The following is a 26988-nucleotide window of genomic DNA, read 5'->3' on the forward strand; positions in this document are numbered from 1 at the left end:
TATTTATTTATCTGATTCATTTTGTGTAGATATAATATTATCTCTTTTATTTTATCATATATTATTAGTTAATTTCTAATAAATTGACTTCATATTTGATCTCAGTATATTATTATTATTATTGTTGTTGTTCTATTGTTGTTTTGTTCAAATATATTGTTCTATTTGTGATATTTAAATAGTCATTTACTCATTTACTAGTCTTTTGATCTATATATATATAGTCTAATAATTTGAGAAAAAAACTGCACAAACTAACAGTTAGCTAATTCTTGGCATTTACTTGTTTCATTTTTATTTGTTATTTTTTATTTAACTCTTTTTTAAACAAGTAAGACCTACTGATTACATTATTTTAGATTTCACTTTATGAAAAGGACCAACAATAATGTAAAAATGATAAAACTAACATATCTGTAATGTAATTGACAAAAAATGTATTCATTATCCTAGAAAGAATCTTTTGTACATTTAAAAGCATTCCAACCCATAGTTATTTGATTTATTAGTAGTTTTAATTGCAGAACAATGCAATATCAAACTTGTGTCTTCTCTTAAATAGGTTAAATGTGTCAAGTATTTTCCTCAAGTTGTTCCTGTTAGTAAGTTCTTATTTTATCTGTTATTGTCTTTATTATATATTTATTTGTTTCATGTTTTGTAAATAGTATCATCTATATTATTTAGTCAATTTTTAATACTTTATTTGATCTCAGTATTATTTTTCTATTGTGGTTTTGTTCAAATATTTTGTTTTATTTTTAATTTTTAATCACGGGTAGTCATTTAGTTTACTAGTTGTTTTTATATTCCGTGGTCATTTGAGAATAGGTGATCTCATTCTTGCCATTTACTTGTTTGTTTTTCCTCAGTGTATTTTCTCTTGACACTTTTAGACTATTTAAAAAATGTATTTATTTCACAATTCATCTAGTAATGTTTTTTTTACAAAGAGTTTATTTTTAAGTTTTGATTAATATATAGATTATCTTTTTGATATGCCTACTCACTGATCTCTTTGAATATTTTTTAAGTTAAACACAATTTTTTATTAATTTCAATTTTATTTTTAGTTTTACATCTATTTATTATACATAATGTATTAATGTATCAAAGAGACAATAAACACTGATTATTTACTTTTTGTTTTTTTTCTGACTCCTTTAGAATAAACCCAAAGTATTGAAAGCAAACAATATAAAAATGGAAATAAAATAACATCATTTGTAAAATAAGTTACTCAGTTTAATTTAATACAGGTCACTAATAGTAAAAATTGCTTTGCTGTAAAGGCTTTGTTAATTGTTTGAAAAGTCCGAATTTTATTAGGCTAACCATAAAATTAGCAGTGTCTATCAGCAGGAGGTTAGGTCAACAACTATCCTCTTGTTCATAAAACATTTAACTTAGTAATTTTTTTTACTTGAACCTCTTTAAGGCAAATGGTCCATTACAGAAACACAAGCAGTAAATCATTTTGAAAGAAAATCATGCCGTGCTGCATCGAATCGAATCGCATCGATTCGAATCGAAATTCTTTGAATCGCATCGACGCATCGAATCGAAAAAAAATTGCTGCATCGCACACCCCTATATAAATTATTATTTATCATGAATAAAAAACTGAGATAAAGTATCAAGGCATGTCTACTTGAAATTACTTAACCTAACCTTAAATTAATCTCGGCCCCCTCCAAAAAAATATTCTATATCCGCCACTGAAGGTTATAGTATATTAAGTCACAACAACCAAAGACTGGTCAGGTTATACCGACTACAAATTGATATGTTCTTTTGGGGTTGGGCTGTACATGTAATGTACAGTAGATGTTACACACTACTATCTGGTAGTGCCAGGTTACCGAGTGCCTTATTTGATTCACCTCAGTGCTGCGGCTGCTGTTGCTGCTGCTGAATCTCGATCTTCTCCACGGTCATGTCAGGGTTCATTGCTGTTGCCTCCTGGATGGCTTCTGCCAGAGCCCGATCGTGGTCTATCGGGTCTCCGTCACTCTGGATAGTGATTTTCTGTTCCACCCGCGTTTCTACCACACCATCCTTTTCTGTCTTGTACTAAAACATAGATATTTATTGACAAACTTATAAACTAAAGACGTATTGATGCCTGAAATCAACACGTTTATTGGGAAATTAGCTCCTTTTCCTTTTATTCGCTGCCACTATACAAGTTGTATGTAACAACACAGAATCAGTTTAGGTTATGCCACGGTTCAAACCTAACCTAACCCAACCTGACTCTAGAGAGGATTCGTAAATGTAGATGATACCTATTATAACATTTTCACATAAAAAAAAAAAAAACCCAGTGGAAGGGAATTATCAGAACGTATCTGAAAATGATAGTTATGTGTAAAAAGAATGTTTCAGAAAATGAAAAATCTTTGTTTAAACATACATTACAGATAGGCTGTGAAAAATTGGGCAGAATGTGAACACCAAAATGGATTAGATCCACAATTTAATCACACAGAAAAAATTCACATAAAAATGGGGTTTTTAAAATGATTTTCGGAGGCTTTTTTAAGGTTTTCACAGATAGCAATAATTTTACATAATTTTGAACAAATTAATTTCAAGCTTCTTCCTACAGTCAATTCCACATTCAATGTGCAAAATGTAGAAGCTCCACATATTATTAACGATTGTCAAACTGTCCTAAAACCATCAGAACATGCTTTTTCACTTTCAAAATTTTTTCTTAAGCCTTTTTGAAAAATTGCTTGGTAAATATGCCAGACTCCAACGGATTTTATCAGTTTTATTGTAAAAAAAACCTTTCTGGCCTATATGAGATGATAAACCAGCCTTTACTGTGTAATGTCACAAAACCCAATAACAGAAGCTGTTGATAATGGTAATCCACTTACTGTGACAGTCTCCACTGTGCGTGTCTTGCTGCTGATGGTCTGTGAGCTGACAATCTCTCCCGTGGCGGAGTACGTGCCATCGTCACTCTCTAGCGCGACAGTGCGAGTCTCCGTGGCAACCACAGGCACCTCCGTCGTGGACCGCAGCCCACCATTCCCCTCCCCACCACTGGTGTACACAATCGTCTCCGTATGGACTATCGGCTCCTTCTAGCGACAACAAACAAGTGTAAAAGTAATACATAACACTACAAAGCACTGTATCACAACACAACAAACCATTATGCATCGTTAGATATAGAATTTAAAAATTTACCATAATTGATAAGTGAGTAGTTAATGTTTAAAGTAAACCAGATTTTTCAATACAAAACTGTAGTTGATGAAGAGGTTGGTTTTAATTGTAGCATATAAGTTGACAAAACAACATATTTTCTACCTTTAGTGTTTCGAGTCTAAAAAAAGATTTTACTGAAAGAAAAACATATGTCATCGACCACACCTAGTTTTAACACAGGCCTATATCAAAATAACAACAAATATTAACGTTCTACTAATGTGTTCATGTGACGTGGTGTTTACCTGGAAGCTGCCATTGACGTAGTATCCGTCAAAGTCCACGGGAGTGCCGGAGTCATTTGAGCTAGAGGAGGACGTGCTGGAACGTCTACTCAGCTACGACAACAACATGCTACGATCAGCCAAACATGCTAATGTGGACTCACACGCTAACAAACTCATTTGTATTGCCACAAACTGTTGTAGCAATGAGTTACTTTAGTTACTATTCACAACTCATAAAGCCTCTTTTCACGACTAAGTTGTAAAAATAAAATTATAAAAGACATCAGACAATACAAGTTCAGTCGAATGTGTGCAAGATCAAGAGAAATAGACACCATTGAGATTTGTGTAATCTAGTATAAGAGATCATTATACAGAATATGAAAGAAAAAAATTCCATTTAATAAATCATTTTATTGTGGTGATCAACTCTCCAATTTTTAATAGTGAGTCCACATTTCAACATTTCAAAAATAAAAATACAGCATTACAAGCTAATGGGATGATAATAATAACTATGAATGTATTATTGCAAGCAAATCACAATTGACGGTAAAACATAAATTTTAGCTATCATTAACAACGGAAAACATACATAGCACTAAAACATAAGTAATAGCTTCGCTGCATTATTCACTACAAAAAATGTACTATCAAAACATAAAAAAAATTACAGGACAAAGGTAAAAACGATTGTCTTAAAGACATAGGCCAGTCAAAGCAATGAATTAAAAAAATCTTTAAATATTCAAAACATGAGTTATAAGATATTGCAATGATAAACAGCTTCTTCTACTTGGTTGTTCTGAGAATTTATCATCCAAGCATTTATCCACCACGTAAGTTTGCAGTTGGTGGTAGTCAATCACAAGACAAGGCTAGTGCGACGTTGCCACATCGCCTGTTGACAACACTAATTAAAATATACTAAGCAATTTTTTCTAATCAGCTGGTACTATTAGATTTGGCAACACCGCACGGTTCTCATTGGTTCATTTAAAACCATATGGTAAATAGGCTCCTCCCTCAACTGCAAACTTATGTGGACCCGACTGTAATTTTTAATTACCAACCAACTCAAGTTTTAAACAGGGTTTTATGAATGATTTTAAAAATATTACCTGATTGTCTCCGCTAACGATTGTTGATTGCGTTCGTACTTCTTGTGTAACCACTCTCTTCTCCTGTCGGGTAGCACTGTGGGTTGTTGTTTGTGCGACGGTTGTTTCTTCCACCTACGATACCAAATACATGTGATATTGTCTATTAGGCTACGTTACTTTGATACTAAGACATACTTCATGACTACTAAGACATTCTACTTTTTCACAACTGCAATTCAATTTGCTGCACAATTATAGACTTTAATTTACAAATAAAACTATCTTATATACACCTGGATATATATTTGTCTAATTTAGTTTAGTGAATGAGACGATGGTTATTTCTAACCTGACTAGTCTTAGCGTTGGTGCCCAGATCCTCATGGGTGGTGGCGGTCCGTGTGGTGACAGCAGTGGCTGTAACATACGGAGATCTTCCCCCTGCGTCTTCCAACCCTTCAGCCTGTCACAAATAACATCATCAGTCAGAGCAAACTCACATTCAGGTAATACGGATATGTTCATTTTATTAAATAAAGAAATAATTGTTATCTAGCCATACTGTCAAGCTTTAGGTTAAGGTTTTAAGATCAAATATGCAGCAAAAAACAAGGAATGAGTAAATATTCACGGAATGGAAGAGCAGTGATTCTTCTAATCAATCATACAATGTAAGTCTTGTCGAATCTGAATAACTTCAGTATTTGTTGAGGCATAAACATTTATATTCATTCACTTTAAATACCTATTTCTTGTATTAATTTTAGTGAATGTAATTTTAATTTAATACAAAAATAAAAATAAATAGAGAGTTTAGAGTTGTCCTTAAATTCCATGATAAATTCTGCCTATTTCAACGCTCACAAGCAATTTTACTAATTGATGTCCGTCAACTGGTAATAAATTTTAGTAGAGGTTGGCTCCCCTTCCACAGAAACCTAACCACAGAATGTGAATCATGTTTGGCGGACCTCGTTGACAAAAGACAACCCTCATTGAGCAACAAGTGTTAATTAAATCTTGAATTTACTGTCTTAAATCATACATTTCTATAATGTTGTATATACTCAAAATAGCAGAATTACTTCTTCTCAAACCTGCAATCCTTCTGAAAAATCTAACTATAAATCTTATCCTACACTAAAAATCTAACTACTCTAATTAATCAAAATAAAGCTGAACTAGGGAAATCAACGCTAATAATCATACCTTATTTACATGCGTAGACACAGTAACTTCTCCAGACTGCAAGTCCTCTACTTTCTCTTCAATGTTCTGAGTGACGCCTTCCCTATCTTTAACCACGCTGGATTTTGTAGTCGTTTTCACAATTTTCGGCCCTCCAGCTTGAGCTACAGTTCCACCAGCTGGAGATAAATGACTCCTTTCGGCACTCAGGAAATCTCTGTTGATATCTTGCAACAGTTTCGGAGATTCCCCGGCTGCACCATAAGGATAAGCACCACTGATAATTCCTTCATCAAATTGTGGTCTGCCATATTGATCAGTGCCTCGTTGACCTGACTTGGGATCTTTAGATGTTTCTTTTCCAGTCACTTTTGTCACAAGATTTTCTGAAGGAGTTTTTGATCCAAAAGTTGATCCGGGCTTTGAGTCTTTACCGGAATGAAAGATTCCTCCTCCTTTCATATCCAAAGCACGCTTGGACGTAGGTGACAAATCACCACCAGGCTTGGATTGCTCTTTCCGAGCTGCTGATTCCACATAATCAAGTCCCGGTGTTCGCAATCCAACAGGTACTACATCAGGCTCATTCCCGCTTTTTTCCAAGAGAGTTTTTCTTTTCTCAGCAGCAGTTTCAGCAACTTTCTGAGCCTCTCCTGGGGCGTAGTTGAAAGCTATGCCAACAGCTTTACGCCCTGAAGAGTTGCCATGCTCATCCTTCGGTGATTCTAATTTATCTTTGTTTTCATATGAAAATGCTCCAACTAGTGCTTTTTTATGTTTCTGGTCAGAACCATCCTCGAGATAGTCATAAGGTTTAGTGTAAATTGGAAGAGGTGATCCTTCTGGAATATTTCCTTCTGCACTTTCATTGAATTGACTTGGACTTGAAGGAGACGAGGATGTGTCAAAGGAGGATTCTAATGTCAAAGATCTGTCTTTATCACTAACAAAACTCGTGTCTTTACCATCTTTCTTACCTTCGTCTTTTTTACTTTTTTTGTCTTTCTTGCTCTCTTTTTCTTTTTTCTCCTTTTCTTTTTTCTCTTTCTTATCTTTATCCTTCTTATCTTTATCCTTCTTTTCTTTGTCTTTCTTTTCATTGTTGTCTTTGTCCTTTTTACTCTTTGACTCTTTAGCGAGTAATTCAAGTTCAATTTTCTCTTTCTTGAGCTTTTCTTTTTCTTCTTCTTTGGCCTTTTTCTCTTTTTCTTTGTCCTTTTTATCTTTCTTTTCCTTTTCTTTCTTCTCCTTATCTTTTTTATCTTTTTCTTTACCGGTACCATCTTCATCCTTGCCATCTTTTTCCTTTGCATTTTTGGAATCAGCTACATTCTTACTATCTTTTTCCTTGCGTCCAAAAAGGAATGTTGGGCTCTTCAATTACAACACCAACGGAAAAAGAAAGAGACAAAACAAACAACAATTAATCATGCAAAATAAAATCATGTAAAAAGCAATAATTGGAAAATGCTGCTTTAAAATATAAGTTTTTCAATTGACAAGGAAAATTGATAAGGAAATTCTTTAGCAATCAAGGATGGTAAACTGAGATTCTAAAATGGTGCAGTTAAAAGTTATATCATGATGTGACATAAAGTATTATAATCACTGGCATCAGTTTAATGGTTTAAAGGGAAAATCACAATAAAATATTTACTTTTACTAATAAACCATTAGGTCTACTTTAAAAAAAGCAGCATTTTTCCAATTTAAAATATTAAATAATATCCATTCTACAACACACGGTACATTATTAAAGCAAACAAATTTTGAGCAAAATAACTGCAATTTGATTCATAATCATGCATCTAATGAGTAGATTCATATAACAATTTAAAAAATTAGCAAAATTGATCTGTCTTAAAATGCAGAAAAAATTATTCACTAAACAAAATCGAGAAGTAATTAATGAGTTGGCTTAAGTTTATGTTGTTTATAGATCAGGTCAATAATTAGAATTTATTTAATAAAGTTATTTTTCTGAATGAGGTTTAAAACACCCAAACATCTGCATTTAACTAGATCACCAAGAAATAAGTATTCACCAGTAAAGATTTGACAATAAAATATATTTACAAAATAGATAGGTCTACATAGTAGCATAGCTCTTCAATGGTCACTTTCAAAGGGAAGTAGCTTTTTTAACCTTGCACATTGGATTTATTTATTCATTATTTTCATCCTAGGACGCAAGGTTCTAGCTTGGGATCTTTTTCACTATTACTTCAGGCTAGGCCTAGAGGCCGCGGAATTATCACTTGGATAAAATCCATTGGTGGTTTGGAGGGATTAAAATTGAATCACTATTTCAAGGTTAATTTTACCAAGTTACTTTCAGATCAACTAAATTTAAGTCATTTTAATAAATAAAAACATCCCTTTAACCATTTAAACTTCTGATTGGAATGTTTCAAATTAATTTTGTTAATTTATTGACGATTTTATTGATTTATTCAAACCAAAAAGACACACTAAAGAGCATCTAAGATCAAAAAAGATACAGGCAAATCGCTATAAAAATTTGCTACACCAATTCAAAGGTACGACAAAAAGTACACAAATTCAAACCATATTTTACGATTGGAATGTCCTACCTTCAATTTTGAAAGAGAGCTTTCCCTTCCTTTCTTATCTTCCTGGCCCTTTGGAGATTCTGCGGCTTCTTTTTCTTTTTCAATCAAGTTCGTAGTATTTATTACAACACCTTCAGTTGCTCTGTTTTCTTTTTCTTCGTCATCGTGTTCATTTTCGTTCGACAGGCCACTACAATAGCGAAATAAATTAACAATTTATTATCATCAAGCAATATGTGTCAGTTAACAAAGAGAATAAAAATAAAATGTTACCAGATAGTATGTACTAGTTGTTCTGCCCGTGCCTCCCCACAGGGAGGAAACGCAGAGATTATGGCAGAGATTCTTCACTGCCACAACCAATGCAAAATGATGGATGTTTAAGCGGTTGTTCTTGATGTAATTTAATTTGATCAATTACCATGTCACAAGGAAAAATACTCTACTGATGCGTTTTGTTTTTCCCAGTTGGGACACATAAGGGCTCCTTCCAAACTCTATGGTTCTTGTGTCACTTTATTAGATAACATTTAAATGCAACATCAATTGCTCAAAGGTTTGAACACTATCCCACATTATAAGAAAAACATAATGTCACTTCTCTTGATGAAACATAGAAAAGGTTGACTCAAGGAAAAGTAACCAAACAAACTAAAACAAAACTAACAGCTGATGTATCTTCAATATTTTAAATGTGATTAAGTACTGCTCTTCAATTGATGTTCCTGCCCTTAGGAAAGGGTTTGTCGAAAAACTGATATTTTACGGGGAAGTTTCACAGTAAGACCTATCATTCAAGTATGCGCTGGATAGGTGTGCGGCTTACGGTTTCCTCAAAAGTTCAAATCCATCCTAGCTTTATATATAGATGACAACAGAGAAACTCTATTAATGTATTTATACACTACATGTATATATGTATATATGAGTATATATGTTCTGGATAACTAGACAACCGCCAAACTCGATAACCTCTGGACAAATTGTCGAGTTAGTGAGGTTTTTCTGTATTTTTAAGTGTATACAAATTAACAGTTTTGTAAGCAGTAACAAACAGAAACGTACTTGGAAGTATTCTTGTCTTTTTCCTTCAACTTGTTGAGACCCAGCGCCTTGGTTGGAAGTACTGCTACGCCTCCGATTGGTTTCTGTTAAAAAAATTACTATAAAATAAAACACAATAGCATAAGAGTTAAGACTTCAGATAATAATATTGATAAGAGGAAGTAACTGATTAAGAGTTGTCATTCATGGATGGAAATTTAAAAAAACATTGACAATCGAAAAACATTCTAAAAAGTGCAGTAGTAAGACTAATGTTTAATCTAACTATCAGAAAAGTCCTTCTGATAGTTGTGTTGGGCATATATTACAAAGTATGCCATGTTAGAAATGGTAAAATTGATTTAAACAGTTTTGTGGAGTTTTACATCCACTTTATCTTGTTACCACAGTGTTAACCTTTATTGAGAAGCAGAAATAAAATCCATTAGTGAGTGAAACTGTGCTGTTTTGATAGAAAAGTAGAAGTTTGAAAGCTGTGGGAAAGCTGACAAATTCATTATTGAACATAAAAGTGATTGTGTATAAAGCTGTATCACAGAGAGGATTCTTCTTCTTCTCTAAGATAGCGTGACTAGTTTATGAGTTTCCACTCCAGTCTTGATCTATAAAATTCGAACCATACTCAAATATTTTGATTGTAAGACCTAATCCAATGATGATTTTGTTTTTAACAAAAGTGATAATTATGGTATCGTAGAATCATAGCCTAATATAACACCTATAACGAATAATAAAATTACTCCAATTCATAACATTTTAACTTAAGATTATTGTTACAATTTAGTTTTTTTACATATAACACTTTTACAAAAATAGAGCTGACAACAAATTTAGCAGCATCTGCAGGCACGTTCAGAAAAAGCTGAATACACTTGGTCAAGTTGAATTTATTCAAAATTACACATTATAAGCAAGCCTAAGCATTGACACAAAAAGCTAAGACAGTCAGTTAAGTACCCTAACACCATTTCGATGTAAAATTGAATGGAAAACATCAATGTTTAGAAATTGAACTAAATAGCTAGCAATATATCAAACAAAATTAGAACCACATTATGTTATGATTAGTTACCTCTAATAATAGGCTACTCCATCAACATTACATTAACTGCAAACATTGTAATACTAAAATAATGTAACTAGTGATGTGACGAATCTCAATCTTGAATCTACTAAATCACAGAACATACATATTTAAACCCCGAATTTCATATTTATGATCAATTTGTAGCTTACTAAGTCGCAGCTGACATTTCTAAACTTCCACAGTTTGAGGATATTGCTCGGTAAAGGTATTTAAAATTAGTGATTAGTAATTTTTGAGAAAATGTTTTTTGCGCTGTTATCAAAACATTTTCCGATATTATTTCAATAGCATCAATGGATTAAGATGTTGCATTGGTAGTGGATATTACAGATGTTGCCAAAACTGCAGGATGAGATCACTATGTTGTTATAATTGCAAGATATGTGTGTAGTAAATATACAGGGTGTCCCGTAACAAATGTATATAGTGTTATTGCTTAGGTCAATACAAACACATTTCACCATTATAGGAACATGGGTCTGTGCTGTCTAGTTTTCCATCTGTCTGTATTTATGTGTTTTTTACAAAAAAATTGATAACTCCTAAACGGTTTGAGATACAGCATAGAGATTTTGCAAAAATGTTTATCTTATTTAGACCTATCTTTGTTTAAAATTTTACTAAAAAAGCATCAGCCGTTTAAAGTGTTTGATGCCAAATTTCACAAAAAAATAGTAAATTTTATGTAGTTTTATGTAGTTATGTAGTATAATTTTAAACAAACATAGGTCTAAATAAGATAAACATTTTTGCAAAATCTCAATTCTGTATCTCAAACCGTTTAGGAGTTATTAATTTTTTTGTAAAAAACACATAAATACAGATAGACGGAAAACTAGGCACCACAGACCCATGTTCCTATGGTGAAATGTGTTTGTCTTGACCTAAGCAATAACGCTATATACATTTGTCCAGAGAGTTACGGGACACCCTGTATATAAGAATTGATTGAAAATTAAGTAAACCGTGGTGAAAATGCATTTGTCACTGTTTATATTTAATTTATTGTACTTAAAACTAATTGTTGTATTTAACATTAACTGTACAAGAACTCAACAACAGGCACTAATTTTTTATTCAGATTCGAGATTCAAAATTTCTGAATTCGACCACTCCAATACAACGGCTATGGATTAGCTTGAGAAATACCTTTCCTGAAACACAAGTAACAAAACAACTTCTAGGAAAATATTTAAGTAGAGAGAACAGCAAGGAATATTCCTGAACCATCGATATCTATTGTAAAGAAACATAACAGAAAGGGCAAAAGACAACAGTTGCATAGGCAAGTACATGAGTACAATCAGGCTGTTAGTGCAGGCGAGTGATGAGAGAATACGTAACCTGTGAAGGCTTATCATCGGCTTTGCTAGTTTCCGCATCATACTCGCCCTCGGTCGAGCTGACAGACGACTGGGAAGAATTGGCACTGCCCAGCTGTTAGTACCGTTAGTGGTTAGTCAACACACACTCATATGGTTAGTGTCACCAGATCTCAAATGGTGAGCGAGTAATTGAGTCCAGTATTATGATGGAAAAAATTTTCAAACAAATCTAAAATTTTGTGTTAAAAAATTGTAAAATTGTATTACATGACGTTATTTGGTATAGATAGCCAGGGTTTATAAAGAACTTTTAATGGATCAGTTTAACAACAGGTGATCCTTACTGACAAAAATACACAAATAAACACATAATTTTCGGAGCTAAAAAACTTGTGTGTTTCTGTTTTAAATTTATGCATTTAAAATCTATTCTCATCAGTAGAGTAATCCTGCTTTTAAACCTAACCATAATAAAATCCTTAGAAAAATGATATGGCTTATTAGGAATTTCCCAGCTGAATTCCTACATAAGGTTGGAGATAAGAATGGTTGTTATGTTTTTTATAAAAACTTCAATAGTAACTGTCATTCAAAAACAACTCGCTCACCTTAACAGATCACAAACTCATCATTTTTGACTTTGCATTAGTCCATCAATAGTGCATGAATGCAACACAAAAGAATATGCAAGTCCACCACCCATCATCCTATTGAAGGAAGGGATTATTTTTCTGGAAATGTTACAAAATAATTGAATATAATGGTGGATTTTCAAGTGAAAAAGGGCAACTAAAAGGGTAAAATGTATTCAATTGTGGAAATAAATTAAATTGTACACTCACACTCACATTACTGGCACATTATAAGCCTATGAACAAATTAATTGTTTTGACCAATTGTTTGTACAAATATTACAAATTCTTTCTTTGTAACGGTGGACTTGAAAACCATTCTTTGGATTGACTTTAATTTAATTTATATTAGTTACTGTAACATTAGGACAATAAAAAATACTCAAGTGGTTTTTCAGACGTTTTTGTTGTATGGGGTTCTCAAGAATGAAAAATTTGTAAAGTTACAAACTTGAATACAAAATTAGAGAAAAATAAAGTTAACAAAAAATATTTGTTGTTAAGAGAACTTCTTTCACTAATTAAATAGGATTAGAAGCTCCTTTAAGTAAAAAAAAGTATTTCACTATCCAATCGGTAAGCAACCCTTAAACACTTTCCAGCAGTATTTATATCCTTGGATAAAAACATTCATCTAAGAGGTGCAGCTAACAAAAACAAATTGCATCATATAAACATAAACACATACCTTGTCTTTGACTTTCTCCTTGATCTTAGACTTAGCGGGAGACAGTTTCCCAAGTTTGTTGTTGTCTATTTCAGGGATGTGGTCTGGAGGGTGAGACATAGTGTGTCTCTTACTTGCATCATTGTATTCTGTCCTCGGCACACCAAGAGCTGCAAGTTAAAAGATATTGATGAAAACTTTATGTTCTCCTAAGTACCTGGAATATTCCATCAGCAGGATTTTCCAAAAGCTAATAAGTAGATTCCCTCTTATCCAGACTCCTCGGGACAAAGGCCAGTCTGGATAACAGTTTTCCGGTCAAACCGACATCCCCTGAAACATGTGCACGCCACAGAAATCACTTGAGAACTATTTGGGATATTATTATATCTAAGACATGTGGTCACAGGTCTCAAATCTACCCTGCGAAAAGTCTTTATATCGTAATACCGGCTTCCTGCTTATTCAGACCGGTTTAAACAATGTATGGTTATAAGATATTCGGATAACAGAGTCTACTGTACCTATGTGAGAAAATCTTTGTCAATCACAAGATAAGAAGCAATGCATGATAAAGCATTATACAAATGGGAAAAATATATTTAGAGAGAAACAAAAGAATTGCACATATTATCCGCTATTTTAACTACGTAACATAGAGCACAAGGGCCTATGTTTTGGGGATTTCTAGAATAGCTGGTTTGCCAGAGTAGAAATGGGCTTATTAGGCCTACACAACTCCTGAATGTGTAGGACTTCCGTAAAGATTTGAATGCAGATGATAATGATTGTCAGTTAAAGTGATATATTGATCATTTGAAGCTTTTTTTAATTAGAAATTTTCTTATCAATATATTATTTGTAAAAGTCCTACTGCAAAGGGAAATGTGTGATATTGGGTACATACAAGCAATTAAACTGTGATTTCTCAATCATGCTCGTCAACTCCATTCTTGGCAAAAATTAAGTTTCAATGAGCTTAAAAAAAGGAAGAATTCACTTGACCATTGAAAACCATTTACGGTTTACTCACCATCCATACTTCTAGAGGTGAGACGTCGGCCACTAAGACTACGCTCGAACTGTGGAGCCGGGCGTTCTATTGGGTTCCTCTTGGTCTCAAAGTGAGTGCGACCAGAGTAGCGGAATCTGGAGCCGAGCCGAGGGAAAATACCTGCCTTGTTGGGTGGTTCAGGGGTCGCAAGCCTACAACAATACAGACAAAATGGTTAAAACAGGGAGAATAAGGTTAGGTGAAATAACTCAAAATTTACTATTTGATTTTAAAATTTACAAGGTTAAAATTTTTTTATCCTAGGATTTATTGCAGTTTATTGCTTTATTTATCTAGATCCAGGACACCTTTAACCATAATTTATTAGACTAATAATTAGACTTAATTAGACTAATATTGGTCTGTTTTTAATTAACAGAAAATAGTAAACTCTACTCAAAATGTTCAACTTCAGAAATACTGCTAATCCTGAGCTAAATTAAGTCTGACGAGGTATCAAATTTTAATTAACATCTTTCAAGACTTGAATTCTGCTTAACATACCTGAAGAAAGTATGGTGTTCCACACAAACTTTCCAAAGTTTCTTAGCTGCTCTGTGATTTGCGAGTTTAAACCCAATTGTTGATTCAAATTGTTCAAACTCTCCAGGACGAATCTTGACATAAAAGTTGTGACGTTTGTACGAGATCTTGAGGATTTTAGGCCAAGCAAATCTGTTTATTCTCAACCTATAAAAACAAAAGCATTTGATATTCAATATAGATTACTGTTAATAATATAGATACAAGTTGTATATACCACAAAGGATCTAAATATTTATTTTATACTCACAAAAACAATAGTGAAATTGGTACAAATTTATCATTTTATCGAACATGTGTATTTTATGCATAAATTGTTTGGAAATTGCGCTCCTAGTCTACAGAGGATGCTAGCTAGTTCTAATCTTAACACAATGCTGTGTTCTTTATTACTTTCATAATTATTCTAGCCAGACCTCACCTATGCGACACTCAAGTAAGAGCCGTTAATGACAGAGAAAATCTACACTTCCTCTACCTATAGATTAACCTTGTATTACATTTTTTGTAACTTAAGGGGTCAATCCCTATTGAAATCCATTGCCTGATGACAGATGGCTAGGAGAAAAGTGTATTTTATGTAAAAAATTTACAAGGAAAAGTTTGTACACATTGAAAGACGAGTAATCGTTGGAGATCTTAATTTACAGACAGCCCTTGTACTAGTTCCACTGTCTATAATTATCAAATATGCTTCTGTGCAACAGACATAAACGACTCAAATAACTATTCAAGAGAATCTAAAGATTAAGGTTGAAATAAAAGTTACGTTGAAGCCACGAGGAGATGAGTAATACTGACTTGTCTCTGTAGACAAGCAGGCCAGATGAGCAGACGCCCAGCATGATGTCCACACCCTCAGAGTCCTTGGCCTGGTGAAGGTCTACTCCGTACATGGCCAGCTTCTTGGCATTCTCCAGGTAGTGGAGCTCAGCCTCCGCCGGGGTCTGACCTCTGCAACAGGCAAAACACACAGTTACATAACGGCATTGAAATACCTGGAAGTATTACCCACTCTTCACCAACCAAATTTACTGCCTCTGCCTGGACAAAATAAAGGTAGGTTTGTCCGCTCTATTTAAAAAATAGTAATACTGTAGTTTGTCCTAGGAATCTAGAAACATCAGTCCCCATCTTAATTGCACTGGTACTTAAATAGAACTATGTTCATGCAGGTCTAGTTTTAGTATGTACCTGACTGTTTCAAGTAAAGATTTAAGACTGTATAACTAATTGTGTAAATAAATAATGTTCTGCCAATAAAATGTGTACGCAGGGTAAATCTTGAAGGATGTCGTCCAGTATTGATTGAAAACCGTTGGTACAACAAAATTTCTTGGATTCAAATTACAGATCCTCCGTTTTTGGAACATTCTGTATATACAAGTATTTTAAGCATTTCAACGTTATCCTTGAGGTTGGTTTTGTTGGAAAAAAGTTATTTAATCATCACCCTACTGTACAGTACTGAAATGAATACTGGACACCTAACAAGATTCATCCTATATTTATAAATAAGGAAATAACTATCAGTATCATAATTAAAATTAAAATTTGTGAGCGTTTTACACTAACAAAATATTAAGATTTTCAAGAGTAAAATTTACATCAATATTATAACAAACAGAGAGATTGCCTTTCTACTGTACAGTATTGTAAATATGTTCAGTTATAGGCTACTACCAACACAATCATACATGAGCTAAAATCAAATGTAAGGAAGGGGTGAGGGTCTGATAGAAATTGTACAGCTTATTATACAGAGTGTCCCAAAAAGAATGGGTCAAATCTATAGCCTACTATTAGTTTTACAAAGGGTCATAGAAAATTCAACTATGGCTAATTTTAAAGCTGGTGTCTTTAAGTTTCTTTAGTAGGTACCCTTCAGCTGTTCCATTGTTGTTAACATGTTTGAATTTCAAAACCTTAAGTTGCAATATGGAGGTCCAGTTGAGTGTACACAAGAGTGTATTGAATGGTTTATTATGAAATCTGTGGTGAGTTTTTTTTTTTTTCTGGGGTTTGTGAAAGCTAAGGGACTTTGACTTAGTAAGAGTAAAAAAAAATCAGCAGCATTGCTCGAGTTGAATGGGATTTTTTCAATGTTAAAATACTTCTCTAGTGTAGTCTATATTTTTTAATGTATTAATATTTTGCAAAAAGTAGTTATGCTGGAGTAGGTTGTATTAGGTACTTTTCAATGAAGTTTTCTATTAAACATCTCGTTTACTACTCTGCTAACGTAGATTTTTACAAAACTTTGTTAATTAAAAAATAATATTTTAAACAAAAATGTTAAAAATATGCAATATGAGGAAATAATGTTAAAAAAGTTATGTAGGGTAGTAATAATTGCTTATATGGGTCAAGGCATCCAGTTACCAAACACAGCTTTACAACGACTTATCTAAGGAATATAACTCAGTTTTATTGGCCACTTAAACTGTTGCCGTTTGAATCAAGTCAATCTTGGAACACAATTCCAATGGGTTAGGTAGGAGGATGTTACAGCTATAATATGGTTAAATTTGATTTGTTTCTTAAGTACATATAGTAATCTGCCTTAATCCTTTTTTTAAATAATTTTGTTGATTGCTAAAAACATATTTATTTCAAAATAACGTTTAAATGCAAATTTTTTGATAACTTAATTTAACTCATAAACTTAAATTTAAGTTGTTGATGTTTGGTTTATTTACTTTATTTTAGTCCATGACCTAGCCCTTAGAAAAACTTGCTTAAGAACAAAAAACAGTTTTCAATTCAGTTCCTTGTTTTATGTTCTTGTTCCGTAAATTGTCTTGCTACTTCACATATTTATTGCCAGTTAATTAAAATCTCAATGAAAAGTGCAATGTGCAAATTACGCAGGAAAGTTAGTAGGTAGTTATAAATAATATAGTTTGGTCACTTAGACATGAAGGAATCACAATCACATGATACATACTTGTGTGTTCTATGTAGTTCCATGACTTTATCCTCGAGATCCGCACTTTGGTTGGGAGCAAAGCGGAACTCTTTGAGATAGTCGGTGTTCTTGTGTTCTGCTGGATCATAGTCGCCAAGCTCTGATTGGACCAGGTATGATCCGAGGAGTGCATACGTCACAAACGAGCATGGCAATCTGAAAATTAGGATTACTGTAGTACGATAATATAATACTTTTAACTAGGGAGAGAAATCTTAAGCAAGGATTACCATTTTGCTCAACCCATTACAGAATAGAATACAACAATACTTGAGATTAGATGGTAGATGCAAGTGCAAATATTGAATAAATTATTGAAAGATAGCTGAACAAATAATTGAACCTAAGTGATAATTGTAATTGTCACTTTAAAGGCTAATTTAAAACAAAATAATACTCACTTTCCACTGAGAATATCGTTTCTGATCTGTAGACAGAGCTGGTATCTGAAACATTGATATTTGTATAATGAACTAATATAAAAATCGCTATATTTCTATCAAGTATCACACAAGTTTCTGCTTTAAAAAAGGTCTGTTTTCAGTTGTCAATCAACTATATTTAACCACATCTTCGAGATTTGATCGAATGAAGAAGACTGACCAGTTAGGAAAAACTGGTCTTGTGGAAAAATTACAAGATGGCAACCAAATACTCAAATAATAAACACCATTAATTTTAAAACCACCAATCTGCCAAACCTTAGCGGACCCACAATATGAAACCGCTGCTTTTGAGGACTCTTATAGGTATATTTTGCTACTGTTATCTTAAGTACCGTACCAACCACATTGGTTTCAATTGAAGTTGTCTTGAATACAAATTATCATTTCAGTAATTACGAATCATATTTATGATTAAAATTATTTTCATAACAACATAATTAACATAATCAATTCAATCTCACCTCGTGATGTCTTCTTGTAGTTGAGCTGGGTCTGGAGGGTAAAACTTGACTTCGAAGTTGAATTTCCATGGTTCATCTAAAAAAGGTAAATTTTAAGTTAACAATGTCCGTGACCTTTCAAAAGTTATGTTTCAAAAGCTTCAGGAATGAATATAAATTATTTGAAGTTATTATGAAGTTACAGTAGCCTACATTCAAAGTTTAAAATATGGAAATGCAATTTTTACTATAAACATTTAAAAAAATTGTCTTTACCAATGAATCTGCCTATTGCTTACATTGGTGGACCCACTAATAAGATGGCTCTAGGCTACAGGGTTTAAACACACAGCTTCAAAATCAATGTCCTATGCTTTAACTAATTGACAAGCCTCGTCTAAGACATTTCAACAATAGCACACAATCAATTGATATAAATTATATTTATTCAGGGAAGGAATTGGTGATTAAAAATACCAAGGTTTAATAAACAACTAATATAGGGGACAGATTTAACAAATATACACCACAACACCATAGTGCAAATGTGTTAGGAAAGTACCCAGTCACTAATCTATGGAAACAATAACAAAAACCACAAATGTAAACTATACTAAAAGGTGGGGTTTCAACGATGAAAGATTATAACTTACGGAAATTTGTATCACAGCATTTGGTAAAACGAAAATTTGCTGGTGAAATAAAAAGCAAAAGTTAACAAGCATTGCAAGGTAATTTAAAAACATGAATCGTTATGTGTTGCACATTAATACTGGAATAGTAAGCAACAAAGGAAAATCCTAATATTTTTAATTAACTTGAGACTAATAAATTAAAATAAATAAAATAAATATTTTAACATTTATTTTAATCTTGTGGTTTTCAACCAAACAAAGTAAATGGTGTCATATTTATTGCCATGTATTTTGACAGATTGCCTAAGCTTTACAATTTCACTACATTCCATTAATAGCCTCAAAGATATGAAGAATGATTTACATCACAATGCAATCAAATTTATACTAATGTTTGAAACCGTTTTGAATTCAATCTTCACAATTTCAGTGATATGGTCACAGCTGATCGAAACCAAAATTGTTTTCTTTTATTATGAGAATAAATACTTCTGATAGGAAAATACCCCCGCCGCAGCAAACCTGCAGACTAAGCGAATTTCCATTTGCCTGATTGGATTTACACTAAAATATCTCCTTAAAAATATCACATTTATTCCCTATTTAAATAGAATCAGTTTAACACATAGTTAGGTTTGCTGCAACAGGGAGGGTGAAAGTGTTTTTTTATGAAAAATGTTAATAGTTAGTAAGAAATAAAAACATTTTCCAAATTTGGGCAAAACATGTTAATAAACAAGCAAACTACAACAGTTTACTTATTCTCCATAAGAATAACATGAGAATTTTAAATTTACAATTTTTTGGAATTTTCTCCGTAACCATTAGGCGCATTATAACGCTTCAATATACTAAATTATTTGTTTTTTTAAGCTCTACAAAATTGTTTGGAAAGAAATTGCAAAATTTTATGTTTTTTGGGTCAAAAATGGGAAAAACCCATTTTTACCCCATAAAAGCCCCCATAAACCCCCGTTCCCATGGTCCAATCATGCTGGTTCGCGAACTCGTTCGAATAAACGTAGGTTCACAGGTTTGTACCAAATTTCATTAAAATCGGATCATTTTTGCTCGAGTTATCGCGCTAACGGACACATATATATATATATATATAAATATATATATAAATATATATATAAATATATATATAAATATATATATATATATATATGAATTTGAACGGATGGTGTTTTTGGCCTCTAGGGACCTCAAAACAAAAAAAAAAATCGGTCCCGGGTCCAGGTCTTACCATGAGTACTACGGTAATAGCTTATTCCCTATATGGGAAATTCGCTAAAAAGATGATACTGAGAATCTGGAAAGTAAAGTTTTAGACAGAAATAATCCGCTGACTCATCAGTACTCCCTTTTGTTCATACAACTAAGTGCCAAACAATGTCTGGACCATCACAAGTTAATGCATAATCCGATGAATATGATTCAAAACCACAAATTATGTGATCAGTAGCTATTCAAATAATACAGTAAGGAGATGAAATCTGTTAAGACCGATCAAGGCTAGATGAACGTAAATTGATTCTTAACTAAGTTATCATTATTTCGATGCTAGTATGTGTGTCATACACATTTCAACATCTGATCCTTTCCGAAGTCCAAACCAAATGGATCCAAACAAGACGGAGACTGCCGTACTAATGAGAAAAACAAGGATTGCAAACCTCTGCTAGTTGGAAAAGCAGACTTTTCAGTTCAAAATTTTTCCTATAAACACCACAGACAAGTATAACTTACTCTTGACAAACTTGCCGATCCTCTTGTCAAGTTCCACCCAGTTGTGGGGGTCGTGTCTGTCCTCGTACGTCAACCCAAAGTAGTCCCTCTCCAGCAGGTTTATGTGGTCACAAACCTTCTCTAACAAATCTTCTCCTTTGGCCTTCCTCTGAAAAAACAATATTGGGTGAAACCAAAAAGATTTGTGAAGTTTGCTCAAAATAAGACTACTAAAATTGCTTCCAGTGAACCCGTTTTACACCAAATTCTTTAAATGGAGCAAATAAAAGATTTTACATTAAATTTTACTCAGAAAACCATGGTATGATTTTTTTTATGCGTGACAAGTTTAGCATCTAATATTTAGCTGTGTTTATAATGTTTTTACTTTGTGTTTGTTTTTAACCCTTTGTGGTCGAATGGCGAGCATAGGTCGCCGCCTGTCATTTTGCCGACTGCTACAATGGCAACCTACAAGGACAAAAAAAATCTTAAAAAAAGTTAATTTTTTTGGTCGAATGGCGAGTATAGGTCGCTGGGCGCCACTTTCCTGACTGCTCGGATGGCAAGCTAAACTCGCCGGAAAATGTGGAAAAAATTCGACCTCAAAGGGTTAATATGTAGCTATATTTCAATTTCTCTTAAATTATTGTGTAAATATATTTTCTGAAATATGTGTGAAATTTCTATTTAGTAGGCCAATAAAGAGTAATATTATGAAAGAATATTACGCACAATTGCTATATTTACAGTGATGACAGTTATAAGCCCGATTTTCAAAATAAATCTCATTATTCAGAGATGTATAAAGGTTTGAAAAATATTATATTACACCATTGGTTACACTGTAGCCTAAAGCAGATTTGCATTTGTTTAAAAACAAATTAGCAGGTATATTTTGGAACAATGCGACAAGTGTCCAATGTCTAAGATAAAGCTTTTAAAATCTATCACACAACTAGAATTGGTATTGTTTGTAGCCTATTAGATTTTTAGTTGGAAAAAAGTAATCAAAAATGGATTATTATCCTATGATAAAAGTGGTAGTTTGTATTTTATTTTTTTATTTTACTAAGCCTAAGAGGAAAGAAGGACAGTTCTAAAGAGATTTTTAGTCTTCACAAAGCACTTGTACATACATAATGTAAACTCCCTACGTTACCTTTGTATGGCCTACTGGGATGTTTGGTAAAAATAGTTCTGATCAGTTTAATTTTTTTATTACTTTATTTCATGTTTATTTGTCCGAATAGATTATGAGTATCTAGTATTAACATGTACAATTATTTCTGTAATATTCATATGTAGGCTACTTTATAAATAAGTAAAATACTACATGGTAGGTTGTATTTTATAAGGGGGAATAGTTTTAATAGGAACAAAAGGACACTGACACATTTTTTTAATAATTTTGTAATAATTTTTTATGTAGTAGGTCAATTATTTCAAAATAACAATAAAATAAAATAAAGTGAACGTGAAACTCATGCTCATAGTTAACATCTTTACCTTAAATATATAAAAATAAGTGCACAATAGCCTTTGAATTTAAAAAAATTAATACTTAAAAACGTAAATAAAAAAGATGAAATTCAAAATCATTAAGTGCACCAGTCTATAGCCTATTGTATTTGTTGGTGAGTGGTTGGTAATGATTGGAAGGCTGCAGTGGCAGTAAAGCCTAGAGAAGACCTGATGGACAGACAGACAGACAGACAGACTGATGATTCACAGGAATGACCTTCTGACACCAATAATTCCAAACATTCCAGACCACTTGACACGTCTCCACACCCTTTACCCGCTGTTTCAAATGCATTTGTCTAATCAAAGACTTTTATAGAATAGACAAATCTTTAAAACAGCATACAGCGATTTTCGTTTACATGTATAAAAGAAACTGTTCTAAAGATTGTGAACAAAGTAGGCTATATATTATAATTAAATTTGACAGTAGGGAATATTCATTGATATACACTACTAGCAGATTGAAATTTGCCAGGAACCACCTAGTAATTTTGGAAAACAAGGAGGGTCAACTATATCTTTTGGTTCTACAGAAATGTAAATCTGGAACCTCCTTTGAAAAAAATACTCAAAAACATGCATAATAAATACTGTGTATAAGGCTACATTAAAAATAACAAAGGTAATGTGTTTCCGTTTTTACAAATACCAAATACTCGCCAATCGTTTTTAAAAAGGTACAACATAATTTGTTTTTAAAATACTGTAGAGTTAATTATACCTAAACACAAACAAATTCAATCAATTCAAATCACTTTATTCGGAAATAGAAACATTACATATATTTTTTAAATAAAATACTTTGAAATTAGATTGAAATTAATTAAAAATTAAATTAAGCTTTGGTTTATTTCAAATTGTGTTTTTTAATGTTATTCGATATTGTTGAAACAAAATAGTGATAGACTGAATACTTTTGAAGTATTTTGTAACTTAAAACTACGTCACAGTCACACAATCTGTTTTATAAGATGGATTAAATATTCAATTACCTCTAATATGTTGCAACTACGTTTTCAAAATTGTATTATTTATTTTCAGAAGAATGTACACTACAGTTTCAGTTCTAAAGTGCCTAGGCTAACTGTTCCAATGTTGTTTAACCCTCCTAGACTATAGGCGGATGGCTAGCATTTTGTCCATAGCGGATGGTAGGTGGATATATCCGCCTATCTTTTTGGGCTTCGCAGACAGTATATATATATCCGCCAATTATTACTAAAGTTATTTTTATAAGCCCTAGTTGATTGTCTATTTTTAACATCATTAATCTTCGTAAAAAAACCCTTTTATCAATTATATCTTTAACCAATGTACTAGGAATGTTTTTTCTAGATAAATAAGAAATTTAATAAAAAATAAAAAAATAAAAATAAAATACCCCCGCCGCAGCAAACCTGCAGACTAAGCGAATTTCCATTAACCTGATTGGATTTACACTAAAATGCCTTCATAAAAATAGCACTTATTTCCTATTTAAATAGAATAAGTTTAACGAGTACTTAGGTTTGCTGCAACAGGGAGGGTAAAAAAGATTTTTTTATAATTAGTTTAGTAAGAAATAAAAGTATTTTCCAAAATCAATCAAAATATGTTCATAAACAAGAAAACTACAACAGCTGACTTATTCTCCATAAGAATAACATGGGAATTTTAAAATGACAATTTTTTTGAATTTTCTCCGTAACAATTAGGCGCATAATAACGCTTCAATATACTAAATTATTTGTTTTTTTAAGCTCTACAAAATGGTTTAGAAAGAAATTGTGAAATTTTGTGTTTTTAGGGTCAAAAATGGGAAAAACCTATATTTACCCCATAAAACCCCCCATAAACCCCCGTTCCCATAGTCCGATCATGCTGGTTCGCGAACTCGTTCAAGTTTATCCTGCCTTACACCTTCAAACCAAATTTTATCAAAATCGGACAAAAATTACTCAAGTTATCGTGCGGATGGACATATATATATATATATATATATATATATATATATATATATATATATATATATATATATATATATATATATATATCTCTATATATAGATATATAAAAATTTGAACGAATGGTGTTTTTGGCCTCTGGGGACATCAAAATGAAAAAGTAAATCGGTCCCGGGCTTAGGTCTTACCATGAGACCTACGGTAATAGCTACTTCCCTATAGGGAAATTCGCTAAAAGAAAGAAAAATAATAAAAAGTATACAACAATTATTTTGGACAAAAGTGCTATATAGGGCAGGGCAACATTCTATAAATTATGGGGTACCAATTATGGATACACAGTAAAAAAAATATTTTTTAGTTTATATTTATTTAAAATAACTCTGCTGTCTGTATATATACTGTAGGCCGTCTGGAAAGGGTTAAAGCAAAGAAACAGGCTAACCACATTTAATTGGTCTGTAGTTTGTAATTTCTGAATAAGCCAATTCACACTAAATTCCCTAATACTGAACCTGTGCAAGCTACCAAGCATCTACTAGCTACCAAACAACCGTGTACACACACTGTCAATACTTTTCAGATCCATTCTACCAGCGAAACTCAAGTTAGTTTCAACCACTAAAACAAGACCACATTATGTTACAGCATTTTAGAAACAAAATTTCAACAAACTACTTGGACCTTAAATTACTACTGGTATAATACATTGTACATCTGTCGTTTGAGATAAACTTACATCAATGCTGATGTCCACCAAGGATCCATCCAACAGAGTTACACGAGCCAAAACTGCCTTACCCTTGGGCACAGGCACAACCTTCTTGGCTGGCGAACTCTCTTCTGTTTTCTCTTCAGGCATCTTTATGGCTGAAACAACCACAACACACTATTAAGAATTTCTAAACAACAGGAAACTAATTTACAAGCAGATAAATTATGTTTTCCTACCACTGAATGGAACTGATCAAATTGCCATACAAGTTAACAGTTTGCAAAATAGCTCTTTTAGCTTTATTCATTCTCACTCGCTAATCAGCTGATTTCACTTTCGTCGTTTCTTTTAACACTAAAATGCAGTAATTAATCTGAGAAAGTAGAAGAGCCAACATTACCTAAATTACATTTTAGCGAATTTCCCTATAGGGAAGTAGCTATTACCGTAGGTGGCACGGTAAGACCTAGACCCGGGACCGATTTACTTTTTCATTTTGATGTCCGCAGAGGCCAAAAACACCATTCGTTCAAATTTTTATATATGTATATATATATATATATATAGACTTATATATATATACGTCTGTGAACGCGATAACTTGAGTAATTTTTGTCCGATTTTGATGAAATTTGGTTTAAAGGTGTAAAGCGGGATAAACTTGAATGAGTTCGCGAACCAGCATGATCAGACCATGGGAACAGGGCTTTACGGGGGGTTTTATGGGGTAAAAATTTATTTTTCTCACTTTTGACCCTCAAAACACAAAATTTCCCAATTTTAGCGAATTTCCCTATAAGGAAGTAGCTATTACCGTAGGTCTCATGGTAAGACTTACGCCCGGGACAGATTTACTTTTTCATTTTGGTGTCCCAAGAGGCCAAAAACAACATTCGTTCAAATTTGTATATATGTATATATATATATATATATATATATATATATATGTGTCCGTGAACACGATAACTTGAGTAATTTTGATCCGATTTTGATGAAATTTGGTTTGAAGGTGTAAGGCGGGATAAACTTGAATGAGTTTGCGATCCAGCATGATCGGACCATGGGAACGGGGTTTTATGGGGTAAAAATTGGTTTTTCTCACTTTTGACCCTCAAAAAACAAAATTTCCCAATTTTTCTCTAAACCTTCTTAAAGAGCTTTAAAAAACAAACAATTCAGTATATCAAAGTGTTTTTGTACGGTTATTGGTTACGGGGAAAACTAAAAAAATGGTAGCCTACATTTAAAATTCCCATGTTATTCTTATGGAGAATGTTGTAAAATGTTGTAGTTTGCTTGTTTAAATGGATATCTTTTGATCAAACTCGGCAAATATATTCATTTTATACTAAGCAATAATTATTTTACTTAAAACACACACTTTATTAGTATCCTTGTAGCAGCAAACCTAGGTACTCGTTAAACCTAATGTTATTTAAATAGATCATTTGAAAATCAATTCAGCCAAATGGAAATTCGCTTAGACGGCAGGTTTGCTGCGGCGGGGGTATTTTATATACAGTAGGCCTATAGATAAAAAAATAATCTGTGTGTTAGTTAATTATGGTGGTGGGAAAAACCTTGTGTGAATAACGAGCGCAGTCATTGCCGCTTTCAAAATGTATGACCGCACTCAGTTAAGATTGGTGCGAGTTCTCAAGCAGCAATGGCGTGCATTATGCTTTTAATACACAAATAGCTATTGCAATAAAATTTATGTAGGCATTCAAGGTGTGCTTAAAATAAGTATCAGAAAATAAATTTTCTTTTTTTGAACACAATATTTATTTATTTGTCTACAGTGATGTAGTCGCCTTGAATAGTTCCTATAGCTACTCCTATGTACTTGTGCCAGCGCTTCTTCTAATCCCAAAATGCTCAAATTGTTTTTAGA

The 26988-nt window shown here is 32.7% G+C and overlaps 1 protein-coding gene across 4 annotated transcripts in view; it reads right to left on the reverse strand.

The window, feature by feature from the left end:
- Nucleotides 1-26988, reverse strand: part of LOC128993989 (protein 4.1 homolog) — a 45419-nt gene that overhangs the window by 8170 nt on the left and 10261 nt on the right. For 2 of the 4 annotated variants that reach the window (XM_054418156.1, XM_054418157.1), the window contains exons 2-19: nucleotides 25119-25249; nucleotides 20931-21078; nucleotides 18565-18640; nucleotides 18059-18103; nucleotides 17637-17813; nucleotides 15491-15643; nucleotides 14651-14836; nucleotides 14126-14298; nucleotides 13114-13262; nucleotides 11813-11905; nucleotides 9382-9464; nucleotides 8338-8506; nucleotides 5765-7117; nucleotides 4905-5018; nucleotides 4574-4687; nucleotides 3471-3563; nucleotides 2889-3098; nucleotides 1884-2073 (exon numbers count right to left, since the gene is read on the reverse strand). In XM_054418156.1, the coding sequence (XP_054274131.1) occupies nucleotides 1885-2073; nucleotides 2889-3098; nucleotides 3471-3563; nucleotides 4574-4687; nucleotides 4905-5018; nucleotides 5765-7117; nucleotides 8338-8506; nucleotides 9382-9464; nucleotides 11813-11905; nucleotides 13114-13262; nucleotides 14126-14298; nucleotides 14651-14836; nucleotides 15491-15643; nucleotides 17637-17813; nucleotides 18059-18103; nucleotides 18565-18640; nucleotides 20931-21078; nucleotides 25119-25241 (3648 nt within the window). In that variant the 5' untranslated portion in view covers nucleotides 25242-25249 and the 3' untranslated portion in view covers nucleotide 1884. The remainder of the gene's footprint in view (nucleotides 1-1883; nucleotides 2074-2888; nucleotides 3099-3470; nucleotides 3564-4573; nucleotides 4688-4904; nucleotides 5019-5764; nucleotides 7118-8337; nucleotides 8507-9381; nucleotides 9465-11812; nucleotides 11906-13113; nucleotides 13263-14125; nucleotides 14299-14650; nucleotides 14837-15490; nucleotides 15644-17636; nucleotides 17814-18058; nucleotides 18104-18564; nucleotides 18641-20930; nucleotides 21079-25118; nucleotides 25250-26988) is intronic. The other 2 variants (XM_054418158.1, XM_054418159.1) reach the window with 2 other exon arrangements.

The sequence above is a fragment of the Macrosteles quadrilineatus genome, unplaced genomic scaffold (genome assembly GCF_028750875.1).
Source record: "Macrosteles quadrilineatus isolate MER2022 unplaced genomic scaffold, UCM_ALF_1.0 Scaffold_5__1_contigs__length_97177068, whole genome shotgun sequence".
Lineage (NCBI taxonomy): Eukaryota > Metazoa > Arthropoda > Insecta > Hemiptera > Cicadellidae > Macrosteles > Macrosteles quadrilineatus.